This window comes from Oncorhynchus tshawytscha, unplaced genomic scaffold (genome assembly GCF_018296145.1).
Source record: "Oncorhynchus tshawytscha isolate Ot180627B unplaced genomic scaffold, Otsh_v2.0 Un_contig_3021_pilon_pilon, whole genome shotgun sequence".
NCBI lineage: Eukaryota > Metazoa > Chordata > Actinopteri > Salmoniformes > Salmonidae > Oncorhynchus > Oncorhynchus tshawytscha.
The window spans coordinates 95,544-113,896 of NW_024609671.1; the positions used below are offsets into that span (position 1 = coordinate 95,544).

Sequence of the window (18,353 nt, forward strand, 5' to 3'; positions counted from 1 at the left end):
CTAAAGTACACCTTTGCCACGTTTTTGTATCACATTCCAGTGATAAAACTGGGGGGGGACAAAATATAATTTCAGAATGTGGGAGGGACATGTCCCCCCATCTCCAGTAAAAGTTGCGCCCCTGTTTTTGATGTGGATTTTCTGTAATTTCTGTAATTTAGGGCTGATCTGTAAAAGTGACATTGGTCTCAGTATGACTCCCTGATAAAATAAAGGATAAATAAAATGAAAATGAATAAAAAACATAAGGAATTAAAGGGTAGAGGGAGAAGGAGGGGGGAAGAAAACATCTCACCTCATCTCTCATTTCATATTTCACCTTGGCTCAAGTATTATCATCTGAACCAAGTTATCTTCTGTCTAGAGGTGGGTTTAATAGGGAATTAGATAGATGGCTTTCCCACAGACACAGACGTGGTATATAATACATGCTTGTGTTTTGTCAGGACTTCTACAGCCACAGTAACTGGGTGGACCTGGGATACACTGAACCCTACGCCAACCTGATCCGCCCCGATCTCCCACTGGAAAACCTGGCAGGTAGGGAGGGCTTGAGTTAATGCAGCAACGAGGACAGCTAGGCATGGGCACCAACTGGAGGGAGGGAGGATTGGTGGTAGGGCAGGGAGGGAGGGAGGGTGGTAGGGGAGGGAGGGAGGGTGGTAGGGCAGGGAGGGAGGGTGGTAGGGGAGGGAGGGAGGGTGGTAGGGCAGGGAGGGAGGGTGGTAGGGGAGGGAAGGAAGGAGGGAGGGAGGGAGGGAGGTTGGGCAGGGAAGGAAGGATGGAGGGTGGTAGGGCAGGGAGGGAGGGAGGGAGGGAGGGTGGTAGGGCAGGGAGGGAGGGAGGGTGGTAGGGGGAGAAGGAAGGAAGGAGGGAGGGAGGGAGGTTGGGCAGGGAAGGAAGGATGGAGGGAGGGTGGTAGGGCAGGGAAGGATGGAGGGTGGTAGGGCAGGGAAGGAGGGAGGGAGGTGGTAGAGCAGGGAAGGAAGAAGGAAGGAGGGAAGGAAGGTTATAGGGAAGGGAAGGAAGGAGGGAATGTTATAGGGAAGGGAAGGAAGGAGGGTGGTAGGCAAGGATGGAAGGAAGGAAGGAAGGAGGGAGAGTGGTATGGAATGTGAAGAAAAAGAATGATAGCAGATAAAAACAGGAGACGAGATAAAGAGATCAATCGGAAGACACATGACTCGACCTTCGCCTCTCCCGAGCCCATTGGGGAGTTGCAGCGATGAGACAAGAATGTAATTGGAACGCAATTGGATATCAGGAATTTGGGGAGAAAAAAGGGGGAGAAATACAAAAATGTAATATATTTTTAAAAATGTAAATGCAAAAAAATATACCAAATGAAGTCCTTTATACTACAACATATCTACACTATATATACAAAAGTATGTTGACACCCCTATAAATTAGTGGATTTGGCTGTTTCACCCACACCTATTGCTGACAGGTGTATAAAATCGAGCACACCGCCATGCAATCTCCATAGACAAACATTGGCAGTAGAATGGCCTTACTGAAGACTTCACTGACTTTGAACGTGGCACCGTCATAGGATGCCATATTTCCAACATATTTTCTACCCCGCTAGAGCTGCCCGGATAACTGTAAGTGCAGTTATTGTGAAGTGGAAATGTCTAGGAGCAACAATGCAACCTTTTAGGCCACACAAGCTCACAGAATGGGACCGCCGAGTGCTGAAGCTCGTAAAAATCGTATGTCCTCGGATGCAACACTCACTACCGAGTTCCAAACTGCCTCTGGAAGGACAACTGCACAATAACTTTTTGTAGGGAGCTTCATGAAATGGGGTTCCATGGCCGAGCAGCCTCACACAAGCCTAAGATCACCATGTACAATGCCAAGAGTGTTGTAAAACTGGCCACCATGGGACTCTGGAGCAGTGAAAATGCATTCTCTGGAGAGATGAATCACTCTTCATCATCTGGCTGTCCAATGGACTAATATGGGTTTGGCAGATGCCAGGAGAACACTCCCTGCCTCAATGCATAGTGCCAACTGTTTGCTGGAGGAGGATTAATGGTATGGGGCTGTTTTTCATGGTTTGGGCCCCTTAGTTCCAGTGAAGGGAAATCTTGACGTTACAGCACACAATGACATTCTAGACAATTCAGTACTTCTGAGTTTGTGGCAACAGTTTGGGGAAGGTCCTTTCCTGTATCAGCTTGACAATGACCCCATGCACAAAGCGAGGTCCATGGAGAAATGTTTTGTTGAAATCAGTGAGGAAGAACTTGACAGGCCTGCACAGAGCCCTGACCTCAACCCCATCAAACATCTTTGGGATGAATTGCAACGCCGACTGCGAGCCAGGCCTAATCACCCAACATCAGTGCCCGATCTCACTAATGCTCTCTTGTGGCTGAATGGAAGTCCCCACAGCAATATTCAAATATCTAGTAGAATGCCTTCCCAGAAGAGTGGAGGATGTTATAGCAGAAAAGGGGGGACCAACTCCATATTAATGCCCATGATTTTGGAATGAGACAAACAGGTGTCCACATACTTTTGGTCATGTAGTGTATTTGTATGTGTTGTAGAAACTACTGGGGGCTAGCATATTGTCTTTTCTCACTGGTGATGTGTAGAGGTGTAGTGACACATTTGGGGAATTTAGAGATATCTTTCAATTATTTTGAATGACAGTGAACAAAAGTATTTCATATATTGTATAGACTAAAAAAAAAAACAAGAAGTTGAATAAAATACTTATTTTACTATGAAGATAAGGTGTGTCCCTCAGTTTTATGTCATTTGTGTTACCCACTTGAAAGTCACAGATGAAAAAGATATACAATGACCTTGAGCATTTGAGCCTAGTGGTTAGAGCCTTGGGCCAGTAACCAAAAAGTTGCAGGATTGAATCCCCGAGCTGACAAGGTAAAAATCTATCATTCTACCCCTGAGCAAGGCAGTTAACCCACTGTTCCCCTGAGCAAGGCAGTTAACCCATTGTTCCCCGGGCCCCGTAGACGTGGACGTTGATTAAGGCAGCCCTCCGCACCTCTCTGACTCAGAGGGGTTAAATGGGGAAGATACATTTCAGTTGAATGCCTTCAGTTGTACAACTGACTAGGTCTCCCCCTTTCCAAGGGTTATCTGGGGAGGGTTTCTGTTAAAGAAAATGATTAGCTAATCACACCCTATCAGTATGTCATACATTTGAGGATTCCGTGAATCATTTGGTGTGTCTCAATCCAATGTGTCACTTGGTGTTAGTCAATTTAAATGAAGGGAAATAACAATGTGAGCAAAATCATGATTCACATCACTAGTAAACAATTTTATAGGCTTGATGACCTCAGATTTGAGAATTTGTGGCCTCCATTTCAGAAAATCCGACTTTACTTAAAATGTCTCATTGTTGTTACCATCATTGATATTACTACTCCTACAGGTGGTACAATGTTATTATAATGGTAAAAACTATTTAAAGTTATTAAGCTGCCATATTGGTTCATTTAGAATGGGAAGATGTACCCAAATTCATTCATATAACAATAAATCTGCATTTGTTTTATGTCACCGTAATTCAAGAACGACCCTTGAAAGTTGTGTTTTGGTTTTGTAGATGTTAAAACCCCGACCTGCAGTGACTGTGCCAATGGGGGTTCTGTTCCAACTCCATCCTGCCTAACATCCTTAATGAGAAGAAACTCACCTCTGGGTACATGGGGATCTTGTCCTCAGCTAAGCCTAGAGGTACACACACACACACACACACACACACACACGCACACTACCCTCCCCACATACCCACACACTCTCTAAATAACACCCATCATCACCTCTCCTCCCCCAGGTAAGTGTAGTCATGGCGGTGCAGCTGACCTAACCAGCTCCAAGGCTCCTCGCGGGGGCATCAGCAAGGATGAGCGTCGCTCTGACAACGTGGCCCTGCACACCGCTGCTGTCACCGTGGCAACGACCGCAACCCTCCAGCTGCTGGATGACATCCGGGGCGCCGCCGGTGACAACAACTACCTACGGTAAGGAGAGGGGTAGAGGGGGGTGAAGGGGAGGAGAGGGGTAGAGGGGGTGAAGGAGAGGAGAGGGGTAGAGGGGGTGAAGGGGAGGAGAGGGGGAGAGGGGTGAAGGAGAGGAGAGGGGTAGAGGGGGGAAGAGGGAAATACCCATGTTGACGTTACTCACACTCTCTATCTCTTTATCTCTCTCTCTCTCCCACAGCTTCATGGGCATAGCGCGTTCGTCAGTGGTTGTTTTTGTGATCGACACCACGGGGAGCATGAAGGATGACATCCTTGAAGCCAAGAGAGTCGTCAATGAGATCATCGACAGCAAGAAGGGAACGCAGGATGAGCCCTCCCAGTACATCCTGGTCCCATTCAATGACCCAAGTAAAGCTGGCTTTACACTCCACCAAGCATTCTCCTTAGCAAAACATCACTGACAAACTCTGGCATTCACCGAAATGCCTGTGTGATGTGTGGTTAAGTCAGGAAGTGGTTAGTGATCACTGTGTGTTTGTGTGTGTGTTTAGAGTTTGGACCCCTGATAAAAACGACAAACCCTAATGTTATGAAAGCAGAGATCGCTAACCTCACGGCTGAAGGAGGTGGAGACCTCCCTGAGATGTGCCTATCAGGGCTCCAGGTACAGTGATTTGCATGACTATCTTCCAATCAGGTTTCAGATATAACCCCTTTCTTTATAGTGCACCTGACAATAAATAAAGATACAAAATATCTCTCTCTCTCTCTCTATGGGTTGTATTTACAATGGTTTGTTCTTCACTGGTTGTCCTTTTCTTGTGGCAACAAGTCACAAATATTGCTGCTGTGATGACACACTGTGGTATTTCACCCAGTAGATACAGGAGTTGATCAAAATATGTTTTTTTCCGAATTCTTTGTGGATCTGTGTAATCGGAGGGAAATGTGTGTCTCTAATATGGTCATATATTTGGCAGGAGGTTAGGAAGTGCAGCTCAGTTTCCACTTCATTTTGTGGGCAGTGTTTACATAGCTGGTCTTCTCTTGAGCCTGGTCTGCCTACAGTGACCTTTCTCAATAGCAAAGCTATGCTCACTGAGTCTGTACATAGTCAAAGCTTTCCTTAAATTTGGGTCAGTCACAGTGTTCAGTTATTCTACCACTGTGCACTCTCTGTTTAGGGCCAAATGGCATTCTAGTTTGCTGTGTTTTTCTGTTAATTCTTTCCATTGTGTCAAGTAATTATCTTGTTGTTTTCTCATGATTTGGTTGGGTCTAATTGTGTTGCTGTCCTGGGGCTCTGTGGGGTCTGTTTGTGTTTGTGAACAGAGCTCCAGGACCAGCTTGCTTAGGGGACTCTTCTCCAGGTTCATCTCTCTGTAGGTGATGGCTTTGTTATGGAAGGTTTGGGAATCGTTCCTTTTAGGTGGTTGTTGAATTTAACAGCTCTTTTCTGGATTTTGATAACTCTCTCTCTCTAGTTGGCGCTGACCGGTGCCCCTGCGTCGTCCAACATCTATGTTTTCACAGATGCCGTTGCTAAGGATATTGAATTAAAGGAAACGATCGTGGCCCTGATCAGGAGCACCAAGTCAACCGTGAGCACTTCCTCAAACACTTCCTGTTTTAGAAGAAAACATTTCCTGCAGTTCAGGGTTGTATTCATTAGGCCACACAGTACCAAAACGCAGAAAAATGCGCAATTCACATTGGACAAGTAGTCATTGCCTTTTTTCTTTCTTTCTTCGTTTGGTGCCTAATGAATACGACAAGGCAAACCACCCGACCTCTCTCAAACATACCTATGTGTCTCTCCAGGTGTCTTTCTTCATGACTGATGATGGTGCTGGTGCTAGAAGGAGGAGGCGTGGAGTAGAGTCCAGCGAAGCTACATTCGAGACCTACAATGACCTGGCGCTGGCGTCTGGTGGTCAGGCAATCAGGGTCACCAAGGAAAATCTGCCCCAGGCCACTGACGTCATCATCGACTCCTCCACCTCCGCTCTGGTGAGTCGACACTGGTGTATAACATAGAACACTGTAGCATAACATAAAATAACACAGCATAACATAAAATAACATAAAATAACAGCATAACATAGCATAGCATACTGTAGCATAACATAAAATAACATAAAATAACACAGCATAACATAAAATAACATAGCGTAGCATAACATAGCATACTGTAGCATAACATAAATTAACATAGCATGACAAAACCAGTAATCCCAGCCCCCGTCCCACAGGAGGGCTTTTGCTTCTTGGTAGGCCGTCATTGTAAATAAGAATTTGTTCTGAACTGACTTGCCTAGTTAAATAAAGGTTAAAAAAGGTTAAATAAAATACATTAAATAAAAACAGTAGGTGACTATTTATGTCACTTCCACTTTCTCTCCTTCTGTCCATTTCTCCTCCTCCTCAGGTGATAGTCCTACAAAGAGCGAGGAACCCAGGCAGAGCTGAGACATTCTCCTTCCTGCTGGACGAGTCTCTGAACAACATCACCATCTACATCACTGGAAATACCATCACCTTCACCCTGAAGAACCCTGCAGGTAAGAACCTCAAACATCACTGGATAGTCCCTCACCTTCACCCTGAAGAACCCTGCAGGTAAGAACCTCAAACATCACTGGATAGTCCCTCACCTTCACCCTGAAGATCCCTGCAGGTAAGAATCTCAAACATCACTGGATATCCCCTCACCTTCACCCTGAAGAACCCTGCAGGTAAGAACCTCAAAGTCCCTCATCACCCTGAAGGATAGAACCTCAAACATCACTCACCTTCACCCTGAAGATCCCTGCAGGTAAGAACCTCAAACATCACTGGATATTCCCTCACCTTCACCCTGAAGATCCCTGCAGGTAAGAACCTCAACAATCACTGGATAGTCCCTCACCTTCACCCTGAAGATCCCTGCAGGTAAGAACCTCAAACATCACTGGATTGTCCCTCACCTTCACCCTGAAGATCCCTGCAGGTAAGAACCTCAAACATCACTGGATAGTCCCTCACCTTCACCTTGATGAACCCTGCACGTAAGAACCTTAAACACATAGACAGATCTAAGGTAAGGTTTTAGGTAAGAGTTCACCTCACAGAGTAGGATGACGTTTCCTCTGGACACTGATCTAAGGTCAGAAGTGGAGAATCTTGGTTGCTGCCCTATAGCCAGCCAGTGTGATGGGGATGTGTGAGCAGTGGTGGAAAAAATGACTCAATTAAAAGTGAAAGTTATCTAGTAAACTTGAGTAATAGTCTAAAAGTATCTGGTTTTAAATGTATGTACTTACAGTAGGACAGTAGGAGAAAAAGTCATCAGTAGTCATACTTGAGTAAAAGTACAAAGTAAAAGTAAATGCTATACATCAAATTCCTGATATTAAGCAAACCAGACGGACAGACAGGGACACACCCCAACACTAAGTTGAGTCCGCCAGATCACAGGCAGTAGGGATGGCAAAGCATTATATTGATAGGTACCATAATTCTGTCCTGCTTGAGCATTCTAAATGTAACGAGTACTTTTAACTGCAGGGAAAACATATGGAGTAAAAAGTACATGATTTATTTTAGGAATGTAGTGGAGTAAAAGTAAAAGTAATCAAAAATATAAATAGTAAAGTAAAGTACAGATACCCCCCAAAAAACGACTTACTTAAGTACTTTACACCCCTGTGTGTGAGACAACCATGCTTGAATGTGTTCCACCAGGTGTGGCCAGGTATGTTTGACTGGCATCCTGCAATAATCCCATTTCACCCTCCTTGCCCCTACAGGTGTGACCCAGAAACAGAACGAGGCCAACGGGGAACTGGGGACTGTCCAGACGGTGGGAAACCTCTACCGGGTCCGCCTGGCCTCCAACAAACAGACAGGATTATGGGAAATCAGCATGAACTCCAACCAGTCCTACACACTGAAGGTCACTGGTGAGTTACCATAGAGATATGCATATCCTGTTTAATTATGTGTGTTACGCTCATGTCCAACACTATAATGCAGCCATGATACATACAGTACCCAGACCTGGGTTCAAAAACTGTTTGAAATCATTTTGAATACTTTAAAATACTATTTAAAACCATGTCAAAACGATTTAACAATTTGACCCCAGGTCTGGAAGAGCCATATAGAGAAGGGAGAGAATACAGCCCTCACTCATTGTGTCTGTCTGCAGCCTGGTCTCATAGACTAGATGTAACATAGTAAAAGTACATCTTGGAAACTCAAGTTAGTATGATATGTTACGTTTGGTATGGTTACATAAGACAGAAGGTTTCTTAAGGCAAAACAGAAAGAGGGTGAATGGGTGGCTGTATAATGCAAATTGTCTAACAACCCAAAGGTTACGTGTTCAATCTCACCATGGAAAACTTTAGCATTTTAGCTAATTAGCAACTTTGCAACTACTTAGCATGTTAGCTAAACCTAACCCGTACCTTAACCCTTTTAACTAACTCTTCCCCTAACCCTAACCTTAGCTATTTGACCTAACTCCTAACCTTAAACCTAATCCAGGGGTCTCCAACCTTTTCTAGCATGAGAGCTACTTAAACAACAAAAAAAAAATAATATCACAAGCTACAACATTTTTATATAGCTTTCAAATAGACACATTCTTCTCATCTCCCCTGTGACTCTTCCCCGGGCCTTTAATGTACAAGAGAAAGTAAAGCTCTATGTTTTCTGTCAATGTATTGTTTGTTTCCCAAATTCGTAAACATATTTACAATTCGTAACATATTGTACCAATTGCAATTTGTAACATATCATCCGAAATGGATGATGGACATCCACTAATTAATGCATAACATATGAAACATAACATATAACACTAAATGGAGAGTCTCGGATTTACTTCCAGAATAATACAACATTGTGAGACCAGGTCTATGTGTGTTGAAGCGTCTGTGTGTTTGTCTCCAGGTCAGAGTACCATTGCCTTCATTTCTGACTTTGTGGAGACCTTCGAGGGACCTCATCCAGGATATGCCCTCATCTCTGGCCGTCCACAAGCAGGTAAAATACTACAACATCATCTTAAAATCATTATCATATCAAGCAGCTAATCTGTCAATCATCATTTTACTATGGCGATGTCATGGCAACATATTCTACTTGAATGCAGCTGCGACTTAAAACACTAGAACCGCCTGGCCTTTCAGAACCGCCTGGCCTTGTTTTGTGTGCACCTGCCGACTTGACAGTGTGTCCTCTTTTTCCCAGTGGGAGCTGGGGTGCTTGGGCAAGAGGGAGAGCAGGACTCGCTGTGGCCTTGACAGCATCTTCTTTTTCCCAGTGGGAGCTGGGATGCTTGAGGAAGAGGGAGAGCAGGACACGCTGCGGCCTTGACAGTGTGTCCTCTTTTTCCCAGTGGGAGCTGGGGTGCTTGGGGAAGAGGGAGAGCAGGACACGCTGCGGCCTTGACAGTGTGTCCTCTTTTTCCCAGTGGGAGCTGGGGTGCTTGGGGAAGAGGGAGAGCAGGACACGCTGCGGCCTTGACAGTGTGTCTTCTTTTTCCCAGTGGGAGCTGGGGTGCTTGGGCAAGAGGGAGAGCAGGACTCGCTGTGGCCTTGACAGTGTGTCCTCTTTTTCCCAGTGGGAGCTGGGGTGCTTGGGGAAGAGGGAGAGCAGGACACGCTGTGGCCTTGACAGCATCTTCTTTTTCCCAGTGGGAGCTGGGGTGCTTGGGGAAGAGGGAGAGCAGGACACGCTGTGGCCTTGACAGTGTGTCCTCTTTTTCCCAGTGGGAGCTGGGGTGCTTGGGGAAGAGGGAGAGCAGGACACGCTGCGGCCTTGGAAGCCTGCTAGGCGGCTGTATCTTCTTACTTAGCGTTCATGTCGTTCTCACGAAGCACACGTGCCAGATCCATGATGAAATCTCTCTCGCTGACTGTCTTGTCCAGGCATTGTTTGTACAACACGTGCGCGTTGATAGCAGTCATGTCGAGCACGTTGTAGAACACCTCAACTGGCCAGCGGAGAGTACCTCCTTTTACAGAGTACAGTCTTGCCATCTGGTCGGGTACCTCCTTTTACAGAGTACAGTCTTGCCATCTGGTCGACTACCTCCTTTTACAGAGTACAGTCTTGCCATCTGGTCGACTACCTCCTTTTACAGAGTACAGTCTTGCCATCTGGTCGACTACCTCCTTTTACAGAGTACAGTCTTGCCATCTGGTCGAGTACCTCCTTTTACAGAGTACAGTCTTGCCATCTGGTCGAGTACCTCCTTTTACAGAGTACAGTCTTGCCATCTGGTCGAGTACCTCCTTTTACAGAGTACAGTCTTGCCATCTGGTCGAGTACCTCCTTTTACAGAGTACAGTCTTGCCATCTGGTCGAGTACCTCCTTTTACAGAGTACAGTCTTGCCATCTGGTCGAGTACCTCCTTTTACAGAGTACAGTCTTGCCATCTGGTCGAGTGCATCCACACCAACTTATTGCATTAAATAAAATAGAATAGAAAATGTTAGAATTATATAACAATAATTATACTAACAAAAACAATAATATGAATGTAATATCATATTTGGTGTTTGGCTATCTGTAAATGGAAGAGATACAAACCTTTGGCGATTGTAATCTGTCAATGTCTCCGTATTCTTCTTCTGGTCACTGCCAATGGCAACAGTGGGATGCATGGTGCTGAAGATGCAAACAGATGTTTGTGTGTGTGTGTGTTAAAGCCATTAGATGCAGTTATACCAAAGCGCACATGGTTTTACCAAGGGGCCACAAGTTCTGGTTCACTGCTTTCTCTATCGGAAGGTAGGCTGGTCCTTTTTGATGTATTGTAGGTCAAAACATTGGATCCTGTTCATTTATAAAGTCAATTTGCAAAAACTGCATTTACCTATAGACACATCACAGGTACTGTACGACCTGCTCTTGATAACTCTTCAAATTCCTTCCTTTAATCTTCTGAACACTGTACAGATGGATGCATTGGTGCCCTTCGGGCAACTCAGATTGTTGGTTGAGGAACTCTACTGAGCAAAGTGGTTGTTTTTCATCATTCATGTTTTGAATTTAAAAAGCATTTGTTTGTGTATTTCCTATGCTCCCATGCTGCCTCGATTGTGCAATTGTGGTCATGCAGGGATCCCTTGTAGTAAAAGAGACATTTACCTTATATAATCAGTCACAAAACGTCATTACTACTTATAATCAGTTACAAAACGTCATGACTACCTTTAATCACATGGTTAGCTTGATTACCAACAACGACGAGACGGCCTACAGGGAGGAGGTGAGGGCCCTCGGAGTGTGGTGTCAGGAAAATAACCTCACACTCAACGTCAACAAAACTAAGGAGATGATTGTGGACTTCAGGAAACAGCAGAGGGAACACCCCCATCCACATCGATGGAACAGTAGTGGAGAGGGTAACAAGTTTTAAGTTCCTCGGCATACACATCACAGACAAACTGAATTGGTCCACTCACACAGACAGCATCGTGAAGAAGGCGCAGCAGCGCCGCTTCAACCTCAGGAGGCTGAAGAAATTCGGCTTGTCACCAAAAGCACTCACAAACTTCTACAGATGCACAATCGAGAGCATCCTGTCGGGCTGTATCACCGCCTGGTATGGCAACTGCACCGCCCTCAACCGTAAGGCTCTCCAGAGGGTAGTGAGGTCTGCACAACGCATCACCGGGGGCAAACTACCTGCCCTCCAGGACACCTACACCACCCGATGCTACAGGAAGGCCATAAAGATCATCAAGGACATCAACCACCCGAGCCACTGCCTGTTCACTCCGCTGTCATCCAGAAGGCGAGGTCAGTACAGGTGCATCAAAGCTGGGACCGAGAGACTGAAAAACAGCTTCAATCTCAAGGCCATCAGACTGTTAAACAGCCACCACTAACATTGACTAGCTGCTGCCAACACACTGTCAATGACACTGACTCAACTCCAGCCACTTTAATAATGGGAATTGATGGGAAATGATGTAAATATATCACTAGCCACTTTAAACAATGCTACCTTATATAATGTTACTTACCCTACATTATTCATCTCATATGCATACGTATATACTGTACTCTATATCATCGACTGCATCCTTATGTAATACATGTATCACTAGCCACTTTAACTATGCCACTTTGTTTACATACTCATCTCATATGTATATACTGTACTCGATATCATCTACTGTATCTTGCCTATGCTGCTCTGTACCATCACTCATTCATATATCCTTATGTACATATTCTTTATCCCCTTACACTGTGTATAAGACAGTAGTTTTTTGGAATTGTTAGTTAGATTACTTGTTCGTTATTACTGCATTGTCGGAACTAGAAGCACAAGCATTTCGCTACACTTGCATTAACATCTGCTAACCATGTGTATGTGACAAATAAAATTTGATTTGATTTGATTTAATCGGTTACAAAATGTCATTACTACTTATAATCAGTCACAAAACGTCATTACTACCTATAATCAGTCACAAAACGTCATTACTACCTATAATCAGTCACAAAACGTCATTACTACCTTTAATCGGTTACAAAACGTCATGACTACTTATCAGTCACAAAACATCATTACTCCCTATAATCAGTCATAAAATGTAATTAATTAGAATTTGTCATAATGTATCTGACCCTAGAACAGTTACATAGCCACACCCTTCAAGAGCATGTTTCCTGTTTCCTCCTCTCTCTCTTCCTCTTTTATCTCCCTATCCTTATACTCTTCCTCCTCTCGCTTTCCCTCCGTTCCTCCTCTCCTCTCAGGCATGCCTGCCATGTTGTTGGTATCCGTGTTGGGCAGAAAGGGCCCAGCCTCTGTCAAGGTGGCTGACATTGCCTTGGTGACAGTGTCAGGGTCAGAGGTCGTAGGCGGTACCTTGGAAGACATGGGCAACGGGAAGTTCCTAGTTACGGTAACCAAGGTCCCTGCGGGGGAGTTTGTGGTGCTGTTGAACGGGACAGACGTGGTCTCCTCCACCGTGTTCCAGAGACAGTCCACCACTCAGATGTCTGTCTCCAAGGTTACCATCAAGGTAAGTGATGCTGACACACTTCCTGTTTACATTGAAAATCGGATTTCATTTGTAAATCGTGAAGGAGTTCATATTGCATAATGGGATAGTGTTAGACAAAAACCATGGTCATAGACATTTTCAAAAGTGGACCTCACAACAGCTCCTCAACAATTTGTCTTTCTTGTTCTTCTTGTCTTCTCAGGCTGTGGTGGACAGAAGCATGGAGCCTGGTAAAACCTTCACCCTTCCCTTCACCGTCAGGACCGACGCCACTGGAGGCAGCTACAAAATCAGTGCCAGAAACGACAGAGACTTCAAAATGAACGTCCCTGGCAGGTAGGGATCAGGGCTGGAATATCAAAGCCTGAGACTGATTCCAGATCAGTTTGTACACATTGGCCATAGGAATAATTTCAGCATAAACAGATTAGGGACCAAAACAGATCTGTTCAAAATCAGCTTCTCCTCTATGCTGGCAAAAACCTTAATAAAAATGGTCCTCTCTTGGCATAATTTGTATTGACACTTAATGCTAACCCATTGCTGCTGCTAACTTAACAGCATCGCTGTGACCACCGGAGGAAACGCCACCGGTGAACTGACCATCACTGTGCCCGCCAACACCCCCTCAGGAACAGACATCACCCTGACCATCGAGGCTGTGGCCCCTGGGGCGTCCGACTCCAACTACGCCATCCTGCGCCTCTCTGTCGTCACCAAGGTAACCTCAGATATATGTACAGATATAGCAGATATGCTAGAGAGTGGAGGTATAGATAAAGATACACTAGAGACCTGAGAGGCCTATATGAGCTTTGTCCACCATATGGGCTGTCTCCACTATATGGGCTGTGTCCACTATATGAGCTGTCTCCACTATATGAGCTGTCTCCACTATATGAGCCGTCTCCACTATATGAGCCGTCTCTACTATATGAGCCGTCTCCACTATATGAGCCGTCTCCACTATATGGGCCGTCTCCACTATATGGGCCGTCTCCACTATATGGGCCGTCTCCACTAATGGGCCGTCTCCACTATATGGGCCGTCTCTACTATATGAGCCGTCTCCACTATATGAGCTTTGTCCAACATATGGGCTGTCTCCACTCTATGGGCTGTCTCTACTGTATGAGCTGTCTCTACTATATGAGCTGTCTCCACTATATGGGCCGTCTCCACTATATGGGCCGTCTCCACTATATGAGCCGTCTCCACTATATGAGCCGTCTCCACTATATGAGCCGTCTCCACTATATGGGCCGTCTCCACTATATGGGCCGTCTCCACTATATGAGCCGTCTCCACTATATGAGCCGTCTCCACTATATGAGCCGTCTCCACTATATGGGCCGTCTCCACTATATGGGCCGTCTCCACTATATGGGCCGTCTCCACTATATGGGCCGTCTCCACTATATGGGCCGTCTCCACTATATGAGCTATCTCTACTATATGAGCTTTGTCCACCATATGGCTGTCTCCACTATATGAGCTGTCTCCACTATTAGAAGCTGTCTCCACTATTAGAAGCTGTCTCCACTATATGGGCTGTCTCCACTATGTGGGCTGTCTCCACTATGTGGGCTGTCTCCACTATGTGGGCTGTCTCCACTCTATGGGCCGTCTCCACTCTCTGGGCTGTCTCCACTTCTCCCTCATCATGATGATTGCGGTGTGTCTCTCTCTCTCTCTCTCTCTCTCTTTCTCTGCAGGTGACAGATTTCACCCCTCCCCAGTGTGAGATGGTTATCGCCTCGTCGGTCGACTGCCCAGCTGACCCAGCAGCCTGCAGCTCTGCCTTCTGGCAGCTCTCTGCCAACCTGACCGACGGTGTCAATGGCACGGGCATCACCAGCCTCAAACACCGCCAGGGAGCAGGCAGCCTCACCCACACGGACCTGAAGCAGACGGTTGTTGCAGCAGCGTTCAACGCTTCGTGCTGCTCTCTGACAGTGGAGCTGGTGGCGGTGGACAAAGCCATGAATGTCGGCACCTGTCGGATTTCCATCGTCCGCAACGCGGGACCGCCCTCCATCGCTCTGTCCCTCCCACTGTTGGTGTGTCTGCTGGTCTCTGCCCTCTTCACTACGTCCTTCACTGACTTACTTATCTGATTTTAACCTCATGGACTGACTGACTGCCAACCTGATACTACCTCTTAAACTTAAAGAAGATACATTTCTCAACCAAATTTCTATGTTTGATGTAAATGGCATGTTATAGAAGGGTTCAGAATACCTGTTTTGTGATTTCACCTGTTTTTGAGAACTTATCCCAAAAAGCAAATGACTCCCTCATCCTCGTTGTGTAGTATGAGGCTCTGAAAAAACATGAACAAAGGCTCCAAAAACACCCAGATATGTCCTTTTAGAAACGGCAAAGATCTCAGTATAGTGATGCAGGTCTTTAGATGTTGTACACATGAAATTGTGCCTTTCAGAACTTTATCCGCAATATTATATTCCTTTTTTGCGCCACTCGAGACGTTTCCCCTCCTATATCGGATGCTTTGCCTTCACTTTCTGAAGATCAACAACGTTTTATCCTTTCGACAGGAGGGGATTTTGTCTTTCTTTAAACTTTCTTTATTTCATCAAACGATGATGAAAATGTTTTTTTTAATATAAATGATGATTGCCGAATAATGTTGAAGGTATACGGGGCACGTGATGTTATCACTTAACCATAAAGCTCCCCTCTACACGTGATGTTATCACTTAACCATAAAGCTCCCCTCTACACGTGATGTTATCACTTAACCATAAAGCTCCCCTCTACACGTGATGTTATCACTTAACCATAAAGCTCCCCTCTACACGTGATGTTATCACTTAACCATAAAGCTCCCCTCTACACGTGATGTTATCACTTAACCATAAAGCTCCCCTCTACACGTGATGTTATCACTTAACCATAAAGCTAACCCTCTACACGTGATGTTATCACTTAACCATAAAGCTCCCCTCTACACGTGATGTTATCACTTAACCATAAAGCTCCCCTCTACACGTGATGTTATCACTTAACCATAAAGCTCCCCTCTACACGTGATGTTATCACTTAACCATAAAGCTCCCCTCTACACGTGATGTTATCACTTAACCATAAAGCTCCCCTCTACACGTGATGTTATCACTTAACCATAAAGCTCCCCTCTACACCATAACCATAAAGCTCCCCTCTACACGTGATGTTATCACTTAACCATAAAGCTCCCCTCTACACGTGATGTTATCACTTAACCATAAAGCTCCCCTCTACACGTGATGTTATCACTTAACCATAAAGCTCCCCTCTACACGTGATGTTATCACTTAACCATAAAGCTCCCCTCTACACTTAACCATAAAGCTCCCCTCTACACGTGATGTTATCACTTAACCATAAAGCTCCCCTCTACACGTGATGTTATCACTTAACCATAAAGCTCCCTCTACACGTGATGTTATCACTTAACCATAAAGCTCCCCTCTACACGTGATGTTATCACTTAACCATAAAGCTCCCCTCTACACGTGATGTTATCACTTAACCATAAAGCTCCCCTCTACACGTGATGTTATCACTTAACCATAAAGCTCCCCTCTCCATGTGATTCTAAATGCCTACTGCTTGCTAAAGCTATTTCTCAACTATAAACACAGTGTGTCTTTGCAGGATCCCTGTCCTGACTTTCCAGAATCCCTGAATTGCTTCGCCTTGATTTTCTGATTGGCTGGATACAAGTTTCAACATCCAATTATTTCAGATCTAGTAGAGTGCAAGTTTCACTGTGGCACCGTGGCGATACGTTGGCACATGATGATCATTATTAGAATATGACTAATATCAGTCAATTCTTGCATTCTATTCATGCTGGCTTTTGCCTGAGACGTGAAACAGATAGTCTGTCTGCCCTCCAACCTATCACCTATGTATTAATTGCCAATTTGCCTAAATGGTTAATGGAAACACTTCAACCACAACGTTTTTATTCAACCCTATAGGTGTGATGTCATTACGTCCATCTGTTTTTATCGACACAAGACAGTTCAGTGGAAACGCGCCGTAGCAGGTCACTTTCTAAATGTCTACAAAACATCACCGGGCAAGTTAATGGAAACATAGCTAGTGATGGCGCAATTGGGCATCAGGTTGCTGTATGATATGATAAGGAAAGCTAATTTGTTTATTAACACCTATCCAGGTGTTGTTAGATCTGGCAGGCATCTGCAAAGTTTTCATCTGGGAACGTACCCAAGGCCAGGCATCTGCAAAGTTTTCATCTGGGAACGTACCCAAGGCCAGGCATCTGCAAAGTTTTCATCTGGTAACTTACCCAAGGCCACCATGAAAATGAATGTTTCTCGTGTAGAAAAGAGCCAGCAGCTTCTCTCAAGGCAATTTCTCAACATGTTACTTGCACTGTAGTAGTGATGTTTTAATGTTTGTCTCCAGTTTACCTCTCTGGCATGAATAAAAAGCTCTGCTGTCCTGCTGCACTGGTGACTCGTGTTATTTGTTTTGTTATGATACGGAGGGAGTTTAGTAGCCGTGTGAAACTAGCCTGGGCCCGGTTTCCCAAAGTAATCTTAAGGCTAAATTCATCTTCAGAACCTTTGTAGGAACATCGTTAAATCCGAGCTGTTTCCCCAAACCGTGGTTATTAACATTGCACTTGAAAACACTCTGAAGCACTGCCTCGGACCTCACGTAGAACAGCTAAGTGCTTCGGTAAATGTTTTGTTGCTCTCCTGTGTCACTTCATACAGCGAAGATGCCTGCTAAACATAGAATCACGTGTTTTGTTAATTTCTCTGTGAGTGCCAATAACTTCAGAACAAAGTCGACTACAAATACAAAGATGACTGCATTAAAATACAAATACATTAGGTAATAGGCCTATTTCAATCATATATTCATTGGAACAACATGACATCACCACTCTGGAACAACATGACATCACCACATCTGGAACAACATGACATCACCACTCTGGAACAACATGACATCACCACTCTGGAACAACATGACATCACCACTCTGGGACATCACCACTCTGGAACAACATGACATCACCACTCTGGAACAATATGACATCACCACTCTGGAACAACATGACATCACCACTCTGGAACAACATGACATCACCACTCTGGAACAACATGACAACACTCTGGAACATGACATCACCACTCTGGAACAACATGACATCACCATGAACAACATGACATCACCACTCTGGAACAACATGACACTGGAACAACATGACATCACCACTCTGGAACAACATGACATCACCACTCTTGTACAATATGACATCACCACTCTGGAACAACATGACATCACCACTCTGGAACAACATGACATCACCACTCTGGA

At 45.0% G+C, this 18,353-nt stretch overlaps 1 protein-coding gene across 1 annotated transcript; it reads left to right on the forward strand.

The window, feature by feature from the left end:
* The first annotated feature begins 446 nt into the window (after nt 1-446).
* LOC112261259 (von Willebrand factor A domain-containing protein 7) lies at nt 447-16,133 on the forward strand. The gene is made up of 15 exons (XM_042316825.1): nt 447-540; nt 3,593-3,723; nt 3,824-4,010; nt 4,210-4,379; nt 4,523-4,635; nt 5,456-5,572; nt 5,793-5,981; nt 6,400-6,499; nt 6,558-6,590; nt 7,760-7,912; nt 8,910-9,002; nt 12,739-13,007; nt 13,192-13,325; nt 13,551-13,710; nt 14,705-16,133. The coding sequence occupies exons 2-15, from the start codon at nt 3,693-3,695 to the stop codon at nt 15,104-15,106; spliced, it is 2,151 nt and encodes a 716-aa protein (XP_042172759.1). The 5' UTR covers nt 447-540; nt 3,593-3,692; the 3' UTR covers nt 15,107-16,133.
* The last annotated feature ends 2,220 nt before the right edge of the window (nt 16,134-18,353 follow it).

Coding starts and splice junctions, on each gene's coding strand:
- LOC112261259 (XM_042316825.1), top strand. CDS start 3,693: ATGGGGATCTTGTCCTCAGCTAAGCCTAGAG. Junction 3,724..3,823: donor GTCCTCAGCTAAGCCTAGAG/GTACACACACAC, acceptor CTCCTCCCCCAG/GTAAGTGTAGTCATGGCGGT. Junction 9,003..12,738: donor CTCTGGCCGTCCACAAGCAG/GTAAAATACTAC, acceptor CTCTCCTCTCAG/GCATGCCTGCCATGTTGTTG.